Source organism: Crinia signifera, chromosome 5 (assembly GCF_055691185.1).
Source record: "Crinia signifera chromosome 5, ASM5569118v1, whole genome shotgun sequence".
Taxonomy (NCBI): Eukaryota; Metazoa; Chordata; class Amphibia; order Anura; family Myobatrachidae; genus Crinia; species Crinia signifera.
In genome coordinates this window covers 165,460,542-165,487,770 of record NC_139221.1, presented here as the reverse complement: position 1 = coordinate 165,487,770, position 27,229 = coordinate 165,460,542, and the positions used below count along the sequence as shown (strand labels likewise).

General features: G+C 39.0%; 1 protein-coding gene across 9 annotated transcripts in view; it reads left to right on the top strand.

Annotated features, from left to right (window-relative positions):
• CTNND2 (catenin delta 2) overlaps positions 1 to 22,602 on the top strand; it is a 444,220-nt gene extending 421,618 nt beyond the window's left edge. For all 9 annotated transcript variants that reach the window (XM_083188240.1, XM_083188245.1, XM_083188239.1 and 6 more), the window contains 4 exons: positions 3,598 to 3,724; positions 8,407 to 8,529; positions 11,213 to 11,286; positions 16,924 to 22,602. In XM_083188240.1, coding sequence (XP_083044366.1) covers positions 3,598 to 3,724; positions 8,407 to 8,529; positions 11,213 to 11,286; positions 16,924 to 17,184 — 585 coding nt within the window. In that variant the 3' untranslated portion in view covers positions 17,185 to 22,602. The remainder of the gene's footprint in view (positions 1 to 3,597; positions 3,725 to 8,406; positions 8,530 to 11,212; positions 11,287 to 16,923) is intronic.
• Positions 22,603 to 27,229: the final 4,627 nt, after the last annotated feature.

The window sequence follows — 27,229 nt, the reverse complement described above, 5'->3', positions numbered from 1 at the left end:
ACACCAATATACTTACAGAACCAGGGTCCAGTGCTGATTTCCTCCTCTACAGCCAGATCACCCCGCACTGACAGCAGGGTGAGCCGGCTTCCTCCGTCGCTGCTTGCAGCTTCTATAACACTGCCACAGCGCTATAGAGGCTGCTAGCGTCGTTGGCTTTATGCGTCTCCATGGAGATGCGTAGCTCAGCCCTGATTGGCTGAAAGCGTCTCTATGGAGACACATAGAGCTAACGATATTAGCAGCCTCTATAGCACTGTAAAAGTGCTATAGAAGCTGTTAGCAGCGATGGAGGAAGCCGTCTCACCTGCTGTCATTGCGGGGTGAGCTGGCTGTGGAGGAGGAAGTCAGCACTGGACCTTGGTTCTGTAAGTATATTGGTGTAATATTGAGGTGTGTGTGTGTGTGTGTGTGTATGTACTAAAATTGTACTTTTCTGTGTGTGTGTGTTTTATTTTAACATTATTTTTACAGGTGGACTACAAGTCCCAGCAGGCCCATTAATGCCCCATATGCTGAGACTTGTGGTTCGCCAAGTCCCAGCATGCGGGGAGCCCTGCTGGCACTTGTAGTTCACCTGTATAAAGCAATGTTTGGTATGGATGTTTTTACCCTATCAATCCAGGTGTTCACAGCCCACGGACGCCGGTGACAGCCCCAGGCTTCAGCCCTGAACAGGTGAAGCCTGAGGAGGGGACCCCTTCCCCAGATACCCCGTTCAAGGCTGACCAGCCACGGTGCTCATGGTATGGCTGGGTGAACCTTATTTAAAAATTGTCCCCTGGCTGTGGCATGACACCGGGGCTGTTGGAGCCCGTTGCTGGTTCCAAAATACCGGGGACCCCCAGATTTTTTGTCCCCTGTATTTTTGGAACCAGGACCGGTCCAAGAGTCCGGAGCTGGTTTCAGAAATACAAGGGACCCCTACACTTTTTATCCCCCATATTTTTGGAACCAGGTCCAGCTCAATGAGCCCGGGGCTGGTTATGCACAGGATGGGGGACCCCACGCCATTTTATTTTATTTTTAACACAAAATCGCACATTTCTTCAAATTCGCACATTTTCAGGACTAAAAATCACACGTTATCACACTTTTTTGCAGCGTATTCGCATCTAATTTGATTTGATATTTGATATTAAAATGTGCGATATGGTACAATTTCGGAAAGTGTGATAAAATCGCACCCTATTACTTTTCACCCCACATTTTAGTTTTCACTGTGTTGTTCATTCCTAGAACATTAATAAACAAATACCACAGACCTGATTCTGCATTGTACATAGGGCCTGATTTACATCTGTTTGTTCCCCGGTGTATTCGCACCGGGGACCGATGTTTTAGCTCAGCAAGGCCGCTGTATGGATGCCTTTGGCGACTTGCATAGTCGTCAAGCCATTTGCAGGGGAAGAAAGGCTGGAGGCGGTTAGGTGCATGGCAAATGGGAAAGTCCATCATTTTATAGGCGTTCCCATGAAAACGCTGGGCGCTCCCATCAAATGATTTTTACCCCATATGCTCACATACGAATGGATGTTTATGCTAAAGATTAATTTGCATTGCAGTTGGGATGTTCATGTGGCGTCAGGCATTCGATTGCCTGGCAAATTTACACTGCTTATCAGGCTAACTTGAATCAGGCCCATAATGTGGTGGAATTTTGTGCCCATATTCATATGTGATCGCATTGACGTTGTCTCTGTAAGAGCATAATAGCACTTGCACCATCACCGTCCTAGGTACTAAGATACAACTGAATTTGGCATACACTGTGAATATGTACGCATCAGTAGTACCTGTCACTGTACACCCATGGCACATTACTCTTATGTGCAAACACCTTATTGCAATCCAGTAGTGCAAGATTGGAATGCCTACGAGTCTGGTGTGCTTATAAGTTCTAAACGGAGCTGCAATGCGTGCACAGTTTGCATGCATGCACAGATATGAATGCTTTTAAAGTTGTGTGTGACTAAGAATCAGGATATAATTGATTTATCTAATAATGTTAAAATAATGGGGTCTCTCTTTTTACTTTGATTTTTGTATACTTTTACATGGGCCAAATTGGGCTGGAGGGCAAGAAGGCATTGCAAGTACTAAACCCACACTATGCGGGTCAGGGGGGATTAAATACCACATTATCTCACTAAAAAAGCTCCATTTTAAATTGAGTTTATTGTCCAATGCATTTGGCAGCATTTATTTCCTTACATTTGGGGCACAAATCCCTGGCCCCAGTGGGCCCAGTCCCCAAACTATGTGTCCATTGCCAGTTCATAATCCAGATTTCTATTCTCTGATGCTAAATCCAAGTCATTAACACCAGGTCACAATCTATATGTAGCCAAAATCCTAATTTGTAGTGGAATCATTTAGTTTAAAAAATAAGACACAAAACAAGCTACAGTAACAGCTTAACGAGTAAATATTGGTAGCCAATTAAATAGGGCCTTTGTCATTCTTACCCCCTCTTCCAGAATGTCCAGGAGACTCGATAGGGTTTATTTTTTATTCCACTGTGCTTTCTATAAATCTATATTGGAACTTCTAAAATAAAGTATTTAACAAGGTGGTCATATTGAACTAAAATGTAAGTGTACAATTAAAGTCACAGAAATTGTATACTTACTGTGTTGCTAATTTCAGCTGCAATCTGAAGAAATATGCAAATCAAAATAAGAATGAGTTCACATTAAGATATAATGAAAGGGTATGAAGACATGCCTTAAAAATATCATAATACGCCTACATATTATGCAATGTAATGCATTTTAAAAGGAAAGGAAACCACATACCACCTTCTCCACCGACCCCCAGTCAAAAATATATATATATATATATATATATATATATATATATATATATATATATAAAAACTTGATGCGAGCACGAGCCACTATAGTCTGCACTGAATGACCAAACAGTAAATGACTCTCAGCCAGTACCTAGACATGACAATCTGATCGGCCATAATGTAACAGACTGGGCTATTCAACAGTGGCTGAGATCCTTAGGAAAATTAGAACTGAAAAAATTTAGCCCCTTATGAAAAACAAGGCTTGTTCCACACTGTAGCAAAATACTTAAATTAAGTAAACATCACCTAACCCAATCACTACAATTCCTTTTTCTTCAGTATGTTATATTGTAAATGCTGATGGATGTTCTTTCTTTTATCTTCATGTCATCTTTCTTTATTTCTTTTGTTACTCATGGTTTACAAAATAAAACAATATATTGTTATACAATGATACAGTAGCTTGCTCATTTAGGCTTTACTCTGCTTGGTTAGAGTTTGAGTCAGCTTCTCCTATTGGCTATTTACTTACTGTACAGACCGCATATGTGGTCTTAATGAAGTTAATTGTAATAGGTTTATTTTTACATTTTATAAATGAACCTCATTAACAACCCATGTTTGATATAATGTAAATATCCTATCACAACAGTAATATTAAAGTGAAGCCATGTGGCCGGTTCTGTGAAACTGCGAATGGCTCATTACATCATTCAGTCTCTTTTGCATAAAGCCATGCATTTATGTATAAGTACATTCTAGCTGAAACATTTGTATGCATTTTTTTTATCTTTTAGGATGGATGGTCCCAGTATCAATTTGTAGCATCATCATCAACCATTGAAAGAGATCGGCAAAGACCTTACTCTTCCTCTCGAACTCCCTCCATATCTCCAGTTCGCATGTCTCCTAATAACAGATCAGGTAACGTCATTTATTTATTTAAGTAACACTTTTAAGGAGTTTCTGAGAAGGCATGCAAAGAAAATAAGTACAATGCCAATAATGAGAATGAATCTCGCAGACATGGTATAAACTATAATGGTAACAAGGGGTGCCATTGTTAGATGGCCTGCTAAGCAATTGTATCTGATCCATTGCTGAAACTGAATTCCGTGGCATTACAGTTTTAGTGTTTGTTTGTAGTGGATGTTAAGGGTGCAGTGTAATGTCGCATCATTTACACGGGATGCGGTCATTTGGTCGAATGCATTATGGTCGAATGTCATTACATCGAATCCATTAGGTCGAATTGCTAAAAGGTCGACATGATTCTAGGTCGACATGGGAAAAGGTCGAAATGATTCTAGGTCGAAAGGTCATTAGTTCGACAGGTCATTAGGTCGACAAGGTCATTAGTTCGACATTGTCTAGGTCGACATTCACAAAGTCGACATGGGGTTTTTCACTGTTTTTTGAGCCGACATGTGCTGACAGGCGGTATTTCATGCCCTACCATCCACTAGGGCGTGGTGGGAGAATAAAATAGTGTGCCGAGCGTAGCGAGGCACCGTGCCCGACGCATAGCGAGCGCAGCGAGCGATGCGAGGGGATGCAGTGCACTTTAAACTGTGTCCATGTCGACTGTGTTGACATTCAGGTAAAAAAACAGTGAAAAACCCCATGTCAACTTTGTGAATGTCGACCTAGACAATGTCGAACTAATGACCTTGTCGACCTAATGACCTGTCGAACTAATGACATTTCGACCTAGAATCATTTCGACCTTTTCCCATGTCGACCTAGAATCATGTCGACCTTTTAGCAATTCGACCTAATGGATTCGATGTAATGACATTCGACCATAATGCATTCGACCAAACGATCCCAACCCATTTACACTGGAGGCTGCTCTAATGTGCACAATGTGAACTGAGAGCAGTGTTATATGGCATCATTTGATTTGCTCATTGTAGTGAAGCAGGGCATTGTAATGTTGCACAATATTAAAATGAGGCACTATAGTGTGGCATAATATGAACTGGGGCACTGTAATGTGGCATAATTTAAAATAGAAGGTGCTCTATTAGGGAACATCATGAACTGGGACACTGCAGTGGACTGCAGCATAATGTGTACTGGTTGCCTTACAGTGTGACATCATGTAAACTTAGGAACTACAATAGTTTATAAAATAAACTAGGGAACTACTATGGGACATAATATTCACTGAAGCACTACTATGGTTCAGAAAATTAAATAAGACGACTATGGGGAATAAATTAATTTAAAATGAATAAGTCCTCCCAAAAACTGAGCATAACAGGATATGTTGTCCTTGTGAGCCAGACCCCTCATTTCTGACACACTGGGACCATGAGGTACATACATAAGGCCAAATTTAGTACATTCTCCGAAGTGGGATTCACATACAAAAATGGGACATTCGTAAACACTCTATCATAGTACATTTTTCTATTAGATTTGGCAGGGATTGTTCAATCTGAAATCTAAATTGCAGTGTAAAATCAGAATTTATGGTCTTACCTTGGTAAATCCTTTTCTTTGAGTCCATAGAGGGCAAGGTAATCGATACAAAGGGTATAGGCTTGGCTGGCAGGCACCAAAGGAAAAAAACTCCCAAAGTACCTGCATCCTCAGTCCCCTACACCCTGCCCCAAAGCCCCAGCACTCCAGTTTTAATAGCAAGCCCAAGGCAGGTGGAGGGTGAGGACGGAAGGCAATACATACACACACCAGACTTAGGGGAGTGGAACCACCCACACCAACAATACAGGCAACGCACAGCAAAACAGGAGTGGCAGGAAGGTCATCCTGTGCCCCTATGGACTAAAAAAAAAAGGATTTACCAACGTGAGGTCATAAATCCTGTTTTCTATTTCATCCACTAGTGGCACAGGAATCATTGCAGTGGGATGTCCCAAACATGTCCGTCCCGATTAGTTGCGGGAATGCTTTTGGACTGCAATCAGGATACTGCGCCCAAAATCTGCATCCAGAGATGCAAAGGTGTCTAATGCATAAAAACTCAAAGGTCTGAAGTGAAGACCAAGTAGCCGCCATACAATCTGCCTATGAAGTCCCCACAGATCTAGTGGAATGAGCATCTCTTCACTTTTGATTTGCCTATTTCAAACTGACATGATACGTGGTGTTTTTGTGCTCTATCATGATGTGAATTGTAGAGTTCAACGTGTTACCTACACGCATTATGGGCCTGATTCAGACCTGTTTGGTAGGCTGCATATACTTGCAGCCCAGCGAACAGGTCAGCGCCGCCCCATCGGGGATGTGTACAAGAACCATTGAATGACTTTTCTCCCCTTCTGAAATAAAAGACAATGAAAACTGACTTTTATTTCAGACGGAGATGGCCGAAAAGGGGGCAGATGCTGATGCCGGCTTGCGTTCACAGGGAAACGCCCAGCATTTTCATGGGGGCCCCATAAATGCTGTATGGATTCTCTCTGTATGGATTCCAGCAGCAATGTGCTCTGATAATTACTTTGCAGCATTTTCTGGTCAGGCCAACAGAGAAGAGGGGCTGCTATAACCTGGTACAGGCTCAAGAGAACTACAGACAAGTCCCAGGAGCGGGAGAGGGCTGCAGGCTGGACACCCTCCGTCTCAGATGCTAAACCACAGGGATCATGCACTCCTGCCCTGCTGCTGTGTCCTGGTGGTCTATTGAAAAGGCGCAAAAGCGCAGTACTGGGCCCTCACTGCACCCCCCCCCCCCACACACACACACACACACACACACTACACGCGGGACCCTCCCGGTGGCCGTTCAGGAGGCAATCCACGGTGGAGTGCTGTGATGGAAGTCAATGGTCTTGTGCTAGTGCTGCCACCCTGCAACCTGTCCCCCGGCGGTGCCGCTTATACATGATATAATACAATAATAATAATAATATAATAATACAATTAATTAATTAATAAAGAAAACTGTCCGAAAAAAAAGGTGCCTGCTTTGCTTTTAAACTAAAAGTAAAACTAGAGGACCGGGGCTAGGTCCTAGCACAATAAAGAGAAAGAGAAAAGTATAGGTTATCTGTTATTTAATAAAAAAAAATGTTATTATCCCGGGTGTGTGGTCACTGCAGTGAGGGCAGTGGCGTAGCTACCTTTTGGGCGCCCCCCCGCCATTGGGGGGGGGCCCCCCGTCGCCGCCCCGCCAAGCACCCCTACCCTGCCGCCCCACCGCCCATGCAAACCCCCCTTCAATCCCCCACAGTGACAGCCTTACCTATCGCGCTGGTCCCGGCGGCTCCGTTCTTCTGCTGAGGCCCACCAGAAAATGGCCGCCCCCATACAGCAGACAGTTTCAGAGAACTGTGCGCTATATGGGGGGGGCATTTTGTGGTGGTCCTCAGCAGAAGAACGGAGCCGCCGGGACCAGCGCGATAGGTAAGTCTGCGGGGGATTGAGGGGGGTTTAACTATAGCACCGCAGCCCCCGGCGGTGCTATAGTTACGCCGCTGAGTGAGGGGAGGGCTCAGCAATCCTAGTCCACACTTCCTGAGACATTCAAATCGTCAGAGTGCACATGGGATCAGAAAATTACATGTTCACCCATTATAGCTAGTTTGTTATACAAATTGCGGTGGGCACATTAGGCATTTGTCATACAATATGCCTTTCAATTATTATCACTATTGCATAAGCGCCCAATGAGATTCTGCAATATTTAAGGCTTCCCCAACATATTATATATGGAGGATGAGTTGCTTGGTGTAACTGTTATCCTAACAGCTTTTCAAAGCAATAGTAATTTGGGTAATCATAATTTATACCAAATAGCATATTGACAGCTTGGAGGTCACAGAACCTGCACCAGAATACTATGCTACAGTAGATCACAAAGACTCTGGTACACCTTTTAGAATGCATCACCCAAAAAATGGCCACCAGCAGCAACTACTGCAGGGTGGCATATATTAGGCATATATTTTGGCTGCAGGAGTTTGGACACAGACCCTCCCCTGACATATGAGCCTGCATGCACCATTCACACATAAATCATTTCAGATATGTTTGTTCAGGTTTAGCAAAACTGCAGATTTGCATCATTTTTGGCAGCTGTCTTTAAAACGGCAATGTTATTATGGTCTAAACCTGCAGAGGAGTTTGCTGGTTTGATGGTGATCTACTACATCCTACCCAGTATGTCTAAAATAATGATCAAATGGACAGACTGTGTAACCAGGGGCGGATTGGCAATAGAAATTATAGTTTCTTGGTGGGCTGGCGCATCCGTGGTGACACCTGGGACCAGGCAAGGGTAGAGAGTGACAGATTGGCAATGCGGGCGTACAAGGGGATTACTTTCTGGAAATGTAATTTCCCAATCCTTCCATGACACCAGGGAAGGGCATTTTAGTGGAATTAGCATGAGCAGACACAAATGCAACTAAGAATCAGGCCCTATGAAGAGGGATCCCACCCCTTCAACAGACCCCGTATCCACGAGGGCCGCTATCAGAAATTTCCCAAGCTGGTTTTCCATACTAATCCATCCTTGTGTGTGACCATATACAGACTTTTTTTAGCCTGCTTAATATTGAGAGCCTAGTTTAAGAAATGATTTACAATGACGATGAACTATGGAACACTACAGCCATTTTGCATTTATTTTCTTAAAGCAAGTGCCCCTGCATCCCCTCGGGAAATGATCAACCTGAAGGAAAGGAAAGTAGACTACGAATCAGCTGGATCAAGTGCCACTTATAAAGGAGAACACACATCTAGAAAAGATACTATGACAGGTATAAATAAAGCTGTGTGTTTAAGTTTCTGGATGTTACAAATAACGTGATGTATTATAAGTGTTTGAAAAGCCACTAGATACTTGAAATACCCGTATTATTTTTGTCAATGATAACTACTTCACATTGGGGCAGATGTATTAAGCCTGGTAAAGAGAAAAAGTAAAAGTTGATAACGCACCAACCAATCAACTCCCAACTATCATTTTTCAAACATAGCTGATTGGCTGGTGCGTTATCACCTACTACTCTATCTCCACACCAGGGTTAATACATCTTCCCCATTGTAACTAATGTCACCTGAAATCATTCTTCATCGGGTGCCAAAAGAAGTAAAACATTTATTAAAAAGTAGCAGATGTGCACTTTTCTGTTTCCTCTCACTCCTCCTGGCCTGCAAAACACTAAGATGATAGGTTGCTTTATAGCTTTTAAAACTACTGTACAGTGTCTGATTCTGTCCCTACAATTGTCTGCAGTACCCATACATCTTTCTGTAACAGTCTATGAGCAATAATAAAAAGGTGACATACTGTACTGTAGCTGGGGAGCTGAATCTTTTCACAGAACATTTAATTATACGGTAGCGAGAAACGGTGTACAGTATTACTGGTATAGACTATTGCCTCCCCTGTTTGCAAAGAGTTTAGGTCACCTCCCAGTTTCCACCCTGAAAATGATGGAAACCACCTGGTAGTTTATATTTAACAATTAACTGATGATCTACTCTCCTAATATGATGCTTAAGAACTACACTAGTAAAGGAGAAATCTCTAAGATATCGAAATATCCCATAAATCAACTAATGCCATTGTGTTAAGGGAATCTGAAGCACTACTGTAGATACAATTTTGTACACTTGTATGTTGGAGGAATTTCGTATCACATAGGTGCACATTGATTCTTATTTTCTTAAGTAATCTTCCTAATGACAGTCATGGTCATTGTGTTGGCTGTACTTTAGTAGACAACTGTAAATAAAAGGAACATTAAAAGACAGCTACTGTAGATAATACAGGCATTTTAAAAGAGTTTTATAGAGATAAAATTAACATAAATCATTTCCTTTAAACCCAATGTGTGCAATCCATTGAGATTAGTGGATTGTCTGCAGCCTATGCCTTGATTATTAATATCACGCACTTCCCATTGCCATTGCCATGAAATAGTAAGTAAGAAAATAAACTTCCTGTTCTAGAATACATCTAACCATAAATGAGGAGCTCCCAACCAAACAAAAATGTTGATACTGAACAACCAGATTCAGTATAGCCAAACCACCATTTTTCCTTTGTACAGTATATATAGTTTCTTTTTTATGGAGTAGGATTTTAAGAACCACTTCTTTGGATGAATTTTAACTATTTGATTTATTTTCTGAAATATAGCTTTGTTTTTGCTTCAATTGCAGGCCCACATCCAGAAACACCAGTCCATTCACTATTAGTGCCTCTTTGTGGTCGCTGGATATTTAGCAAAGTTTGAGAACTGGTGTGGTCTTCTCATCTCCAATTTAATTAAGCAGCAATATCAAATAAAACACTGAACTACGAGTAAACATTCCTAACACTACAAAAACACTTGTTTTCAGTAGCAAGTTTCTCTCACAAAGAATCTGCAGTTTCCTTTTTCCTCAGACAATGGGCAGTATTCAATGAGCATTTTGGCGATGTGCAGCGAATCCTGTTTAGGATTTGCTGCACATTCGCCACTGCTCGCCGCGTTCCTGAGCCTCGCCAGCTCCAGTATTCAACGAGTCAGGGGCTCGCTGCCCCTGACCGGCGAATTTTAACTCCTACGGCGATGCCGGCAGGCATGGAGATGGAAGTCTCCCTGCCTGCCCCAGAACGTTTGTGGGGGGGAGGTGGGCTCCCCGGGTGCCAGGCAGCACAGGCTGCCCCCCGGGGGTGTCAGCAGGGGACCGGATATATTCACTACACCCGATCATGCATATGTAATGATCGGGTGAAGTGAATATATGAATATCTAATGAGCGGCTCGGCTCCGGCCCCCTGCTGGTTGGTCTGTGTAAAAAAAAAATATATTTTTTTTTTTTTCAAATTAAATATATATTCATGTGCTTACAGCACATGAATAAAAATAGCATGCCCCTCCTCAGAATAAAATTCCTGATTTTTTTACACCAAATGTAAAAAACAAAACACTTTATTTTAAAAGTTCACATTCCACTTCGCCATAAAAAGATAGCGATTGCTACTCAGTGAATCATGGCGAAAAAAACTTTGAAATGTGTTCGCCATCTGGTCATTGAATAGGGTGATTCACCGTTTTAGTAAAAAATTTGCCTTACAGCACAAAATCGCCATAAAAACATGGCGAATCAACCTCATTGAATACCGCCCAATGTGTGAGACATAGTGATCAGACTAGCAGCTTTTTTTACTTTTCATGCAGGTTAAAACATTATTTAGCCTTTTCTAAGGCTACAGGCTCGAAAAACCCAAACAGGCCCCAATGGATGTAGCCTGCCTGCTCTCCATCCCTAAAACCCAAAAGCTGTTCATAACGCACCTATGTACTTTCCAAGGGTTTTAAAATACTTATGTTAGAAACCTTGGACAAATATAGCTATCTTCAAACACTATACCAGTGTGCTTGTTACAATATATGTGTTTATGATCTCTATGTAGCTAAATGTTTTATTTTTTGTATCTCTATCAAGCTCAAAACAGTGGATCCTCAACCATATATAGGAATTCATTTGGCGCACCTGCTGATGATATCAAACACAACCAGGTCAGTGATTTTTTTATATACTAGAAGTATAGTTTAAAACTGAATAAAATGTAGACCACAGTACATTGTATTTTGGAAATTATCAAATTATTTGTTTGTTTGCTGATAAATATAACAATCTAATGGAAATTGTTTATTGCAGTAAGTTATTTCTAACAAAACATATGCACATTAACCCAGTATGAATTCTCTTGTCTTTTCTACATTCTCTACATTAAAACAGACTACTGTTTTCTATTGATTATTCCACTTTGGTCAGCACCAGGAGATTGACTGCTACTGAGTGCGAATCCCACAAGTTTTTACTTTATAATATATATCTATATATTTTAACCACATTTTTAATTAGTGCCATTTAGCTTTCTTCTTTTTGTGCAAGTGGAGGTAAGCCTGAAGAGTGTGACTCTTATTCACCCATATGTGCTCATAGTTGCACTTATTCTGCTCCACGGAATGCACACTGCTACAAATCCAAGATCTGCCTGCAAAACCAGCCCAACTATGACACATATCTTTTTATGTTCTTAATTACATTTATGTAGTAATATATTTAGATATTTAAAACATCTACAGTAATTTTAGAATATATATTGATTTACATACCTTTAGTTGCAGACACTGGGTGGCAGTGGTAATCTGTATACAATGTTCTCACAAGGATGATGTACTTCACTTGTTGACATGGTCTGCCCTCTAATGGATACAATACTGTGTGTTAAATATCAAATAAAATAGATGATACAGAATAAAACATATATATATCTTGTACAAAAAAAAAAACAGTTTTTATCTCTCTAGAAGCCAGCTAGAGTGTAGAAACTCAAATGCAGTCTACTATTTGTAGTATCCTCAAACTTGGCCACAGAAATGCATAATATATTACCTAGTGTGTACCCAGCCTAACACTAAATAAGTCCCTTTTACCAAGAAAACTCATCCAAACAGAAGTATTCTATAAGCTCTCTGCAAAATAAAAATGTGTATGACAAAAAACTGCAGATGCAGTTTGTATAATGTTGATATAGGTCCTCATTCTGGTTTACTCGCAAAGCTGCGGATTTTGCAGCTTTGCGAGCCAACCAAATGCCACCCGCAGGAATGTCCGTGTTCCCCCTCGCAAAACGAATTGTCCCTGCACGCATGCGAATGGATGTTTTGCATAAACATCCATTTGCAGCCTTGTGTGCGGGGCAGAAATCATTCTATAGTCAGCGGCCATCAAATGATTTTCTAAGCACTCGCACATCTAAGGCACTCTCTGGTGACTTAGGTTTGCAGCACCCTGGTACGGAAACATTACGAACAGCTGACATTTGGTGACATCAGCTGCCCACCCCTGACACCTGCATCGTGCCGCAATTAAATAGGAATGCCTAGTGTTTTCAGGGGAAGGCCCATGCAATGCTGAGCATTCCCATGGGCGCTACCCATGGCCGCTGCCCCATGCCCACACTGCTCCATGCCAGTTTGCCTAAAGAGTCTGCACATGCGCGTAAGAGTCTGCACATGCACAGTTGCAAAACGTCACTCCCCTGTGCAAACGCGCAGGGGAGCGATCCAATCAGAATGATGGCCATAGTGTTATAGATCCAACAAAACTGTATATTTATGCATGTCCAAAAATGTAGAACAAATTGTTATCTTAAAGAGCTATTTCTAAATACAAGTTACACCCACCTGACTATTATTCACAGTAGACTATTCTACTGCTAAACAATATAGACAGTATTTTAATGTTTTTTAGTAACTGCTATACCAAATATACAGTATTCTACTAATCAAATGTCTTATTATAGATTACATGTATTATTGCCAAGGTCCTGGGCATATAACAATGGACAAAGTTGACAAAACTAAATGAGAAATCATTTATTTTACACTGGGCCACGTTTGCATACATTTCCAAAATCAATATTGAGTAAAACCAACTTTAACCCTTTGATTGCCAAGTGAATTTGTCAAAATAGGTGTGAAAATTGCCAAGCAAACATTTGTATTCATCATAATGACCTGTAATGTTCACCTTCTATAGGAAATATAATCTTTTTTTTACACAACATATATCAATTATTTGAATTTCTATAACAAATGTGAGCGACGCAGGCATTTTTAGTCAATATTTTTCACATCTCTCACAGAGATGTTGGCACTCAAAGGGTTAAATGGACTCCACTGCACACAATAGAAATAAGTGGGTCTGTTTCTTAAAGCTGCTTATTAATCGATCCTGTCCTGCGCATGTATAGACAGAATGATTGCTAATTGCTGAGCTTGTAAATGCATTCCTATCATGTCTGGATATTCAGTATCAACTGTATTGAAGGATGTTTGCAAACAGAAAAAAAATGTATAACTTTTCCTTAATGCATAAGAAAAATCATATAAATATTCACCCAAAAAACATTAAAATTGTTTATGTATATTGTTATCTAAATGTGTTTGTGTAAATTATTCCTCACAAAAAGACTGAATCATGTTACTTTTTACTATTAATCTCAACTCTTCTATTTCCCAAACAGTGCCAGCTATTGCACATTAGCAGGATATTATCTTGTAAATAATAATAATCTATATAATAAGTTGAAGAATCTGTGTGCGTGTGCGTGTGTGTGTGTGCGTGTCCGTCGCATTGCGGACACACCGTGGCACTCAGAGACACCAAATTCAGCAACAAGATACCTCTGGACCCGGTGGTGTGCACCTCGAAGCCGTTTTTGGGAAATTTCACTTAGAAATGTAAAAAACACCAAGTTGTAATTTACCTTCATTGATGTTCTGGGGACAAGATCGATGATCTGGGAAACCGTTTGCAAAGGAACAACTCCACACCTGATTTCATTGCTGTCATTGAGTATGAATGACACATTCTAACATTATGGTGAAGACTTTAAACAATTAGGAAATAATTGAGGATATACATAGACCACACAACACACACACATACACATTGTACACGCACACACACACACAGTACACCACATACGCACACATAGCACACAACACACACATTTATACGTAGAGCACCTCACACACTTACACATTGGACAGATACACACACACACAACACACCACATGCAGTACAAAACAAATCCATACACACTACAACACACACCCAAAAACAGTACAACAAACACACAGAACATACACACTTAAACATTGCCAGGATACGCAAAGCACACTACACACACATATATACGTAGCACACATCACAAACTTACACATTCGGCAGATACACACAACACTCACAGTACAACACACACCCACATTCACTAAAACACACACCCAAAAACAGTACAATACACAAAACACACACTTAAACATTGCACAGATACACACAGCACACTACACACACAGAGATTTATACATAGCACACCTTACGCACTTACACATAGGGCAGATACACACAACACACACACATAACATACCTCTAACAGCACAACACACACCCACATTCAGCACACACACCCAAAAAAACAGTACGACACACACAAAACACACACTTAAACATTGCACAGATACACAAAGACACAACAAACACATACTGTATATACGTAGCACACCTCACACACTTACGCATTGGACAGATACATACAATACAACACACACAACCACATACACTACAACACACACACAAAAACAGTACAACACACACAAACACACAGAACACATAAAAAATAATTTGCCGTTTATTTAACCATCTGTACCGGCAAATAAAAACTGTACCTAATGTACCGTTTCTACTTTGTTCCCCATATCCGTCTCTCCAGTCCTCCAGCCTGTCACTGCGCTCCTCGGCCAGTTGCACTGAGAAATCTTTGTCCTGGCCAATGCACCCATTGATCAATACAAAGTGGGTACACTGCACTCACCCTGTTAGTCAGTTTGATATCAGGCACAGCTCTGCCTTAAGGGTTTCCCAGACTCTTTTGGTTCATAGATAATGTTTGGTCGATGGGCATGAGCGCTCCATGCATTTGTTTGAATGTTATGAGTGTAAGAAGTTGAAGAATAAGACTGAGATGAAGATTTGTCACGTTATAGTGTACAATTTACTCAATAAATCGTGAAAAAAATATGTGTACATAGAAGTACAGTACAATCAAGAAATGAAAGTAGGATTAAAAAATTAATTCTGATTCAAACTGATAATTATTTGGATGGTAGTGGGTTGCGAAACAAATCTATAGGTGGAGGGGGTATGGAGATTGTGGGCATAATTGGTGTTTGGTACACCTATAGGGGGTCCCCAATTGATGAGAAATTTTCACTACAGTGTCACCGTAGGAGGATTTCCAATTGGGGTCAGGTGGTCTTTTAGGGACCCCTTTACAATCCCGTTGGTCTCTTCTCCTGGAGCCTACGGTCTCCCTCAGTGATTGACTAACATTAAGGGAGACTGTAAGCTCAAGGAGAAAAGACCTACAGGATTGTAAAGGATCCCTAAAAGACCACCTGGACCCCAATTGGGAATCCCCCTATGGTGACACTGTGACCGTGACACTGTAGTGAAAATCCCATCAATTGAGGGCCCCCTGTAGGTGTAACAAACACCAATTATGCCCACAATATCCATACCCTCACCTATAGATTTGTTGCACAACCCACCCCATCCAAACAATTATCAGTTTGAATCAGAACTTATTTTTTAATCCTAATTAATTTCTTGATTGTACTTCTATGTACACTTACATTTTTTTCACGATTTATTGAGTAAATTGTACACTTTGGAACATGGCAATTCTTTTTCTCAGTCTTATTCTTCAACTTCTTAAACTCCAAAACGTATCAATGCATCCATTGATGATTGTGATGGCTGGATCAGTGGATTGGCCCGGCGGGTGTAGGGAACAATTTGGCCCATTGCACCCATTCCCAGTGGTGCATTACAGTGGTGCGGATAGTGTGCGTCGCGTCATGACATCATGTGGCCAGGCCCGCGGACCTGCTCCCACACTCAGGGGTTTCCCCACTGTTTGGTAGAGATGCTCGGTGCATGTGCTTTACAGATCCCCAGACCTAAGAGACTGCTGCAGGCAGGTTCGGTGAGGGCAGTGGCAGCGAGCAGTGAATTTTTAATAAATTATGGTGCGGTAAGTAACGCCCACCCCGGACCCCACGCACTCAGCGCCTGTAATTACACACCCTAGAAACTGTACCATTGAAAGTATAGAAATTGAGGTGTGGACATGTCCCTTTCTGATTTTGTACCGATTTCTGACCCTCAGAAGGTAGGTGCTAAATCTCAGGAGTGGATGTGGATGTGGGTGCTAAATCTCAGGAGTGGATGTGGAATTCATCAACACATACAAGTTTTCAACTCAGAAGCGTTGTGTTTCAAACAACAACACCACACCTGATTTCATTGCCATCATTGAGTATCAATGCAAACACATTCTAACATTATGGTGGAATCTATAACAAATTACAATCTTAGGTCTTTGTCACAGCATACTGTAAAATTACATTTTTCAGCAATTTTGGAAATAAAGAAACCCAAAGGTTTTCCCGAGCAACGCCGGGCGGGTCAGCTAGTAATAATAATAATAATAATAATAGTAAGAGATGTCATGTACAGTGTAATAATGATGGAACCCCCACAATCTTTATAATAAATATTTGTTCCATTTTTCCCCCTAGATTTCTACACAGCCAGTTCCACAAGAATCTAGTAGAAAAGACTATGAAACTTACCAACCTTTTCAGAATTCAACAAGAAATTTTGATGAATCCTTCTTTGAGGATCAAGTTCACCACCGTCCTCCAGCCACTGAGTACAATATGCATCTGGGATTAAAGTCAACTGGAAACTATGTGGACTTTTACTCCGCCGCTCGCCCCTATAGTGAACTGAACTATGAAACAAGCCACTACCCGGCCTCTCCAGACTCCTGGGTTTGAGACGCAGATTCCGAATCTGTGCATGTGCATGCATAACATAAGACATTTTTCCTTGCAGATTTAATTTGTTAAGCCTGTTCCGTAGAAAGGCCCTAATTATCATTGTGGAAAATTGATTATGGTGTTTTAGAAGGCTGATGTAACGGATACTAATACTTCATAGAAGGTTGTAATTGCCATAAGAGATAAGTTAACATTAATTGCAGGAGGTTGGCTTCCAAACAGTGAAGCTGGGGTATTTAATAAAGCATGGCAGCAATGTTATATCACAGAAGTATGCTGCATTAATCTTCCACTGGTGCTTTAGTAACTGACCTTGAGTTATTCGATGCATAGATGGTGAGCAATGAATATGCTTAGAGGGTGGTGGGAAAGGAACACTGGATGTGTGGTGAGGTGGTACAATAAGCACAAGAGTGAAGTTTACCTAATCTATGGGGAACAGTCCTTCACATTTTGTTTACTATCCTCATTGTGAATCTAGGCTTCAAGTTGCATTTGAGGTTTCCTCTGTACAGCAAGATGTTTCTTGCTTTTTGTTAATGCTTTGTTGTAAAGTATTTGATGTACATTACGGATAAAGAAGAGTGCATTGTGTATATTACACCAATGCCACAGTGTTTCTTCATCAGTGGTTCTAGATATTGCTTCAGTTTTTCAAAGATTTTGAAAAGATGCGAGGATTTCAATATACTTTGTTTTCCTTTGCCCCAGTACGTTACGACAAGGTAAAACAGCAAACAAGACTAAAATACTATCTAGCAGTATTGTATGGTCTGATATGTGAATTTGTTTGTGGCAACGAAACAAAGCATTCAGTCATTTCTGACAGATAACATTATCCTTCTACACTCTTTGTCAACAAAGTGCTTTTTCACTGCCTAAAATTTTACATGTAGATATTTGAAATAGATTTTTTTTTTCATTTTTACCAGTTTTCTTTATGATGATACAGTGTTAAAAGAAAATAAATTACAATTGATATGTCATCCATACTTGCCAAACATGTCTATTTCCAAAACAAAAAGCTACAATGTATCAAAGATATGTCTGCATGTGTGAGAATGCTTCTTATTTTTTTGTGTGATTGCATTTAACCTTTGACATTTACTACAGTGTCCTTTTTTTCCTTCTATAGCATAACATAGACATGTGACTCATGTTTATAATAATGCTATCAACTCTACATTACAATATGCTAAATGGTATGTCACCTATCAGTCTACCATGCATGAACCAAACTGGAGAAATCATTTAATTACTAACATTGATTTATGTGATCTTTGTTGTATTCTATTACCATGTGCCTTAGAGCTGTGAGTATGTGAAACATACATTATTATTGTAATATAGCTTTTATTATGTTTATGTCTGAAATGCTGTAAATTCTGGAAAATGTCATATAATGTCAGGCTGCACAGAGATTTATTGTAAAACCTAACCAAAGGCTATGTACACATTAGCGTTCAAAATTAAGTTAGAACACAATTAAAGAGCATGTAAGTGGCTATGAAAATAAAATGGGTTGTTCCTAATTAGACCATACATTTTAAAGTGTATAAAAATGCTTACACAGATGTGCATTCTTTCAACGTTTCTTGTTCCACTTTAGTGGTTCTGACGCAGTCAGTGGTTCTAAACTTATGTAACAGTATATTTCTGAATACAAGTGCACTATGATTGCAATGTGATGATGTATGAAGCATTTATAGATGTTTACATTTGTGTTTGGCATGTTTACAAGAGCATTCAATATGCAGTCTTTAAAAATGAAATACATTTTTAACGTGTTAAGAAATGCACTGCAGGCAGCAATGTGTACATAGCCTTACAGAGTCATAAAACCTCTAATAATTTGTCAGTGTAAAGCTAATTATTGAAAGAATAATCCAGACAAATATAAAGTGAAGACAATTTAAAGAAGTATAATGTGTAAGGAAAAGATCAGTTGTGGATCAAAACATGCGGAAATACTGTACACATACACAAGCTTAATTCATAAATGTAAACTTTTAGTTATGACAACTTATAGAAGAAATATATTAATATATAGATGATGTCCATTGATTGCCCAAATTTTAACTTTACATGAAGTCATCCAATTATTCCTTTGGTTTTAAAGAAAACTACTTTATGAAGGGAATTAAGGTGGGGTTGCTTTATCATGACTTATAAAGTATTAAAAATCTTTATTTACATAGTGCCAATATATTGCACAGCACTTTAAAAATGATTATTTAATAATTCAAAGCAGCCCCTGACCCAGATGACTATATTCTCTGTCACATGCATATCATGGTCAATATTGGCTATTAACCTACTAGTATAGTTTTGGACTGAGGAAACAAACGTGGAAACCCACAGGAAAAGAAGTAGCAAATAATGCCATATAATGCCCAGGTTGGAAAGAACCCCATAGAGCCAGGGCAGTGAGGCAGCATGGCATCTGTGCCAGTATACCTTATTCAGAATTCTATAAGACCCGATTCCTCCTAAAACAGTTACTGTAGTTTAGCTGGAGTTCTTATTGAAGTGGTGGATTTATCATGCAATGGCATAACATAATGTATAACAAGCTAAACACAAGGTTGTGATATCATTGTAATTCATTTTTATATTAATATTGCATATGTCTTTCAGATGAAATCATTATTTAGACTTTTAATGCATGAATACAGTGTGGCTCCATTTATTGGAATGGAAACATTTTTTACATTTATTTGTGAAATGTGGTTCCTATTTACAAGTTTATCTTTATTGGATAATAATAATTAAAATAATAATAATAATAATAATAGCTAAATTCTAGATAAAATTGGAACCAAAGGTTGGGTGGTGGGTGGTGTTTAAAAATAAATAATTCTGTAAATGAAATCAACAAAAGAAAAAATATGCAGATGCTGATGTCACATTTTAATAATTTGCTTGTGTATAATTTGATGTTTTAAATCTTATGTAAAAAATCTTATGTATCTTATGTACAAACCCATTTTAGAATATGATTTAGCCTACAGTAAATGATTTTCTCATTTGTTCCCCTTAAATCAGTCATGTTACTTGTATTTTATATTACACGTAACATCTTATACTTATGCAAGTATAAAATCAACAATGACTTCTTTATGTATTTTTACATAAAAAATATTATTGCATATGTAACTTTGTACAAGGGAAAGTCTCATCAACCAATGCTGCCTAAGATACTGTAATAAGAAAATATAATGGAAGTTAGAAATGTTATTTAAGAAAAATTATATAGATTTTTTTTATCATAGATGTTTATTAGATTTTCAACAAAGCAGAACAGTTGAACATACATCATTTTTAAAATGGTAGAAAATGTATCGGCATCTAGTATATCAAAATAACAAATGTAGTAAATGTGTTGCCGGCAAGATGTAGTAGAAAATACGCTTGATCGAATATATGACACTGAAATCTTCACCTGTGCCCATAGGAGGCGCTGTGGAACTGATGGGAACAGTGGAATGTGGTCAGAATACCAATGGTAGCATTCAGATGGAGCCTGCTAATAAGTACAAGGGGTACGGTTAAGCACAGGGAGAGGGTTAGGCAGCAGTGATGGGTGGGGGGTTACATTTAGGTGGTGGGAGGGGTGTATTTGGGGTAGGGTTTGAATACTTAACAGGATTCATTGGAATTCATTGGAGTGTTGGCATCCTGACCTTTGGGATACTGAATGCCAGGAATCTGTACCTAAACCTTCATAATATTACTTATTTTATGGCATTAATGATATACATGTTATGAAATGTGATATTATCACTAAATGTGGTTCACTTAGAGCAACAACAGAAATATGTGTGGGTGGGGAAAGGCTAAGATTAGGAAAGACTGTTAGACAGCATCTAGAATATGGAGTACAATTCTGGGCCCCACGCTATAAAAAGGATATCATAGAACTAAAAAAACAAACAAAGAAGCAACAAAGCTAATTAAGGGAATGGAGAATTTAAGCTATGAGGATAGACTGAGCAAATTGGGACTGTTTACACTAGAGAAGAGACGTTGGTACTTGTTTGGTTTCCCGGCGGCCGATGTGTTGGATAAGATATCGGCCGATAGATCGGCCGATCAGATGCGATCAGGTGAGATTTTTTGCCTGTTCGTGGCCCCGCTGTCCACTGTGCATGGAGTTGATTTTATATAGTGTGGCGAGCGCAGTAATCCATGTCCCCTCGTGGGGATCCCTGCGCTCTCCACGCTTCGGGCTTGGTAAATATGGAGTCGGCTCCATGCATGGTGGATGGTGGGGTTGTGGACGGGTGTAGGGTCGCATCGGATCGGCCGATGTTGCTTTCGATGTGTCGGTCGCCGTGAAATTACAGAGTACCGAGACGTTTAAGGGGGGACATGTTCAACATGTACAAATATATCAAGGGCCAGTATAAGGAGCTATCGAACATCCTTTTTACAGCAAGGAAGGAGTCTAGGACTCGTGGGCACAAGTTTAGACTAGAATAAAGAAATTTTCGTTCCCTTAGAAGGAAAAATTTCTTTACGGACAGGGCAGTCAAACTGCGGAACTCTTCCTGGTGGTGTCGCAGACAAATTAAATACATTTAAAATAAGGTTGGACAAACATTTATTGGTTAAAAACATCCAAGGGTACAAATAAGAATCATAACTGGTCTTTAAAAATATCAGAATATCTAATATCAGAATATATTATATAACAAGGGAAAAGCTATTAAAACCTAGGTTGAACTCGATGGACGCAAGTCTTTATTCAGCCTTACCTACTATGTAACTATGTACCAATTAACTTTAAAAGGGTTCATGTGTATTGTGTGAACAGTTACATTTTTATTACATTGGCTTCCTGCATCCTCCAGAATACAATTCAAAATACTCACCCTTAATTGAAAAGCCCACATACTGTAAATTGTTCATCTCAAAATACTCTGTCTCTTACACTTTTAGATCTTCCTCTCACCTGCCCATCACCTTGTCCCTGGTATCCATCTCTTACTCCTGCTGAAATTCCTCTACATACAGTACTTATGGTATTCCCAAGGACACTGATTATACCACCACAGCCTACAAATCTGTACACACTCTTAATTCCAGCTACATTGCTCACACTCCTACACTCACCCAAACTCTGTCTCTCTTCTGTTTGAACAGGACCCTCTCTACCCTTTATTTTTGTGCAGTTATGTTATCTGCCTTTCATATTCCTGTTATATGTACAGTACCAGCTTAGAGATCAACAATTATAATAATTACTTAAAAAAAGAAGAGCCGACATGAGTGATATCTTTACAATGTCTAGTATGCAGTATATGGGGCTTAAATATTTTTTAGCTCAGATTTCCCAGTTGTTTCCCATTTAGAGGCTGATTCTAAATTGTGGGCAAAACAATAAAAAAAAATACTTTTTCAGGAATTTATTTTTTGCGGGATAAATTCTGGCTGCTTTTGCATGTAGCCCATATATGCTGGACAGCTTCAGTTATAGCACATTGCAAGTTAATTAGAATACATACAGTATGTTTCCTTGGCCTGAGTACAAAACTTTCTCTGTGTATGTCTATCATTTGGTCTACCTTCTGCTGTTCCATAATATGTTTTCATTTGTTTGCTTTGAATGTACTTGCATTTTTTTTAAATATACATTTCCTTTCTTTAGCAATACATTTTTTTTTATTTTTAAACCTTGCTGATCTGATTTCATTTTATAGATGTTGCTATTTTTCTTCTATCATTTTTATATTTAGCCATATTGGTTAATATTTATTTTTAAGACTTCAGTATACATTGTATATATAATTGAAACTGTTTTTATTCAATATATTTAAAATTTTCCATATGCGTTTTTTTTTTTTTTTTACAGAACAGGATCCCAGAGAGCTTATACATTAAAACTGTTTTAATTCCTAAAGATATTTTTAATTATAAAGTCAAATACAATATTATCATGCTAGGGTTTTGAGAAAGTGCACCTTTACTTGTATGCATGTTTGATATATCAATTATGTCAAATAATACATTTTCAATTTATTCCAAATTCAATTGAATATATGAAGTAACATGCCATTTATACAATTTATCATTTACAAGTTTATCCAACTTCAGAACGGTCACAAATGTAAAAAATTTTAATCTCATGGCTGGCTTTCCATCACATTTGGTTTATATTATTAATAAACCTACTTTTTTCCATCAAGGCACTTTCCAACCTTGACAATAATATACACATGCTGACTTTCTGGCCTTCCCCCTCCAGAAGGGCAGCCAGTTTAGCACAGAAAGGCTAGGCAGTGTGGGGTGGCATGACATGTAATAGAGGCCAGGCTTATGTATTAGGCGTGGTGGTGGAAATCATGTCATTGTAACCACAGCCCACCTATACAATGTTGAGATTACTGGCATTGTGGCTTTGATGATGGGATTGCCCGGCCATTCTGGGAGAGTAGGCAAGTATGATTTTGGGCTGGATGCAGTGCTGAATACAAGCGCATTTGTGGAGTGTATGTTGCATGTTTCTGCATTTTGCATGCATTGGAACAAAGAATAGACAAGTACAGGCAGAGTCATATGCATTGTGAGCAGTTAGTTAAAGGCAGCGGTCCGCTTTGGTAGGCTTGCTCAGTTTTGCACTGGAACCAAGCACAGGCAAGTAAAGGCAGAATCATATGCATTGTGATTAAAGCAGCATTACTGGGTTGTAATGGGACAATCTTATGTTGGCGATGTTAGTGAGGCCATGTCAATGTCTCTGAGGACTATGCAAAGTTGGGTGGAGCTTACAAATAATTAGCAGCAAAGATCAAGCTGGTGCAAGTTTCACTGATAATGGTGGGTTTCCAAAAAAGTACAGATAGGGACAGTCCGTTCAACTCTATATGAAAAATCCATATTGGGTTCCATACATATGGCTGGGCTACTGTGCATGGCCATGCTGCTCTGTGTGTATGTGGCATTCCCTGTGGGACAGTATCTACTTATTATCCTCTCTTCCCATATTTCAGACCAATTTAAAAAAACAGGTGCTATGGAATGAAGATATATAAAACGACAATAAATGTGATGCAGTGTGATACTAGTATTAAGTTGACATCTGAAGTTGTGTTACATTCTAGTTACTCAATTTGATAATGTGTGCAATTGTGTATAATACCCCTATTCAGGCTTCCTGAACATTTCCCAAGCACGTGTGGAGATATACTGGATGGATATCCTTCCATCCATACTTGTCCACAAGTGCTTTCACACTAGTTGGTTCTTCTAACACTTAATGAACCTAACTTTGTGCGCTTATATCCAAAGTTGATGATCTACGTCCCTCACACTGCCATGTTGGTATGCCAACATGACCAGATTCACTCTCAAGCTAAGCAGTCTTTTCACCAAGGTCTCTTCTCTCCCCTTTGGTAGACAGAATATAGGGCAACTGGACCAGCTTAGCATTTGTATCCATGGCCCCAACTACTATGGGATGTTCACGAATATGCTAACTCAGGAATCATACCTGTCTGGAACTACTTGTATTCACTAGACTTTGGATCCTTCACGTAATCAAGAGTGTACTTTATTTTTGTAGATACATGTACAGTTGAATACGACAGGAAATTAATGTAGCCTTCTTTGTATTTTAACCAAATGCTTTTCTTGACAGTGATACAGTATACTGACATAGTAGATGTTGGATAATGGGTCTATCTTGCTTAACTTTGCCTTATACTCTTTCTACATATACTCTTTTCATGACGTAACGGTTGAGAAAACACCTAAATACATATCTTGAACATTTACTTTATACATATAAATTAGTCTATGAGTTTTTGTGATACTTACACTGCAGCTCTTGCTGGAATTAGATATCTCTTATTAAGGTTACATCATTTCTCACCCTATTATTGTGCGTTTGCATGCAGGGGAAAGCTCTGGTGAGATGGCAAAGGATAGTTCACAGTCCTGGATGCACGGTGTAACATTGCCATGTTGGGAATCTGCATAGAAATGGAAATGACAGTTGAGCAGGTGCATGACTATTAAATATGCTGATCTCTGTGTTTCATCTGACGTGGATCTTACACGGTCCTCTTTTCTATAACATTTCCAAAACATGGTAACAACAGCGACTGGGTGTTGGCTCACGATGGCCTCTATTATTCTGCCACTTTCTATCAAATGATTTCAGCACTTTCAGATCTCTTTATAAAACTCACTATATCTTTCCTTGTGTAAATTATTCATAAATGGATATATTGTACTTGCAATAATGATCCCTTTTTTTCTAATGAATTTCCAAAAAAGAGCAGCGTTTTGCTATATCTATATGTAAAATTGAATGGTCATGGGTCTGTCCTTACATGAAAACAATATATATTTGGCTTATGAAACAAATTATTTAAGACCACAAAATGAAATAACCTGATATTTACACAATTAATAATCTGTGGTAGTTGTAAGTGATTTTTAAAGGGTATAAGGTCTATAATTTGCTGATTGCTATAATGTTTTATGTAGGGCACATTTATGTAACAATTTGACTGTTTACGTAAAATGCATTGGAGTGGTAACAACGAAATTTATGTCATATACTAAAATCTTCCACAGACTAGAAATATGAAGTTATTCTGTACAGTGTTTTAACACCAAATTAATGTTTAGAACTTCTTGCATACAAGTTTTAGATGACTACGTACATGAATCCTGTGTATATGTAAAGTGTGATGTTTTTGACTGTAATAGATAAATTGTGTAGCCCTTTGTACTAAACACTACTGTAAAAGTGTATCAATTTTAGAAATAAAGGGTAGTTTATAAACAGCAATAATTCATTGCTCTACTGCAAGCAATAATCCAATTCCATGTGAAAATTAATGCTATACAATATAATGCAAATAATGCATAAAATATGATAGGATTTGTATGATCACATATCACAGGTGAAAACACTGTGTTAAATGTTAATAAATGTAATCAAATGACGTCATTGACTTATATGGGGAAATAAGTGCAAGAAAATTTAATTACAACTGATTAGGTATAAATGTTCAATGTCCAGATTTCCATCTGATGTACTCATTTGTATATTTGTATTTGTATCCAAATTATATTTTGCTGATCATACCGCATACTAGCGTACTTATAGTCTGTTCCTCGTGATGGACACCATCAATGTCACAATTCATTTCAGCTTAGTCTTGTTTTTCCTATTCTCCTGTGATTTACTAAGTGGAAAATATTATTTGACCAATTACAGTACAGTACAGCAGCAGAAAGAGAGGAAGTGTCCACTAGTGCAGCGAGTTATCATGTTCCCAATACATCAACTGAAGGGACAGAGGAGGTGGCTTTTGTAAAGTTATTTCTTATTGCAATCTGTAAGTAAGGAGGACATGTACACTATCAAATCTTCTACAGATGACAGGTCAGAGTTGTAAATAGTAACGAGATTCTACGTGTACTTCTCAATTTATATCATTTTCTTGATAAATAGAATCTAGAATCTGATTGGTTTCTATGGGCAACTCTGTGTGCCATCTTAAGAAGGTTTAACATGTCTCCCCTAGAGGAGGGTGAAGAAACAGATTGATTGTGAAGCAAAAAGCTCCTCATTGCATAGTTAGATGGAGCAACATAAGTACATAAGTCAAGGTTCTCTCCTCGCCGCTTGTCACCTGATTTTTTTTTTTTTTGCTGTCAGTTATTTCATAACATAACTGGGGGCTGAAGTATCATTAGTGGAGTTGTGAACAAGCTGTGTTAACTATTTTAACACAAAGCAGGAAGTTTGATAACAATAATAAACATTTAGCAGAACTGGACTATATATTATGAAAGCTGTCAAGGTGTGTACACATGGCAGATACTGCCGTGAGATGTGAGTCCCGATGCAATCAGATCTCATCGGGACTCGCATCTCACGGCATGCTAGAGGGGCACAATTCAGACTATATAGTGCAGATCAGAAGTATAGGTCGCGGTCATCGGGGGTAAAAAATCACGGCCATCGCATGCACTAAAAAAACGGGTGTGACGCGATGCCCGCGATGCCCGCGATTTCCCATAG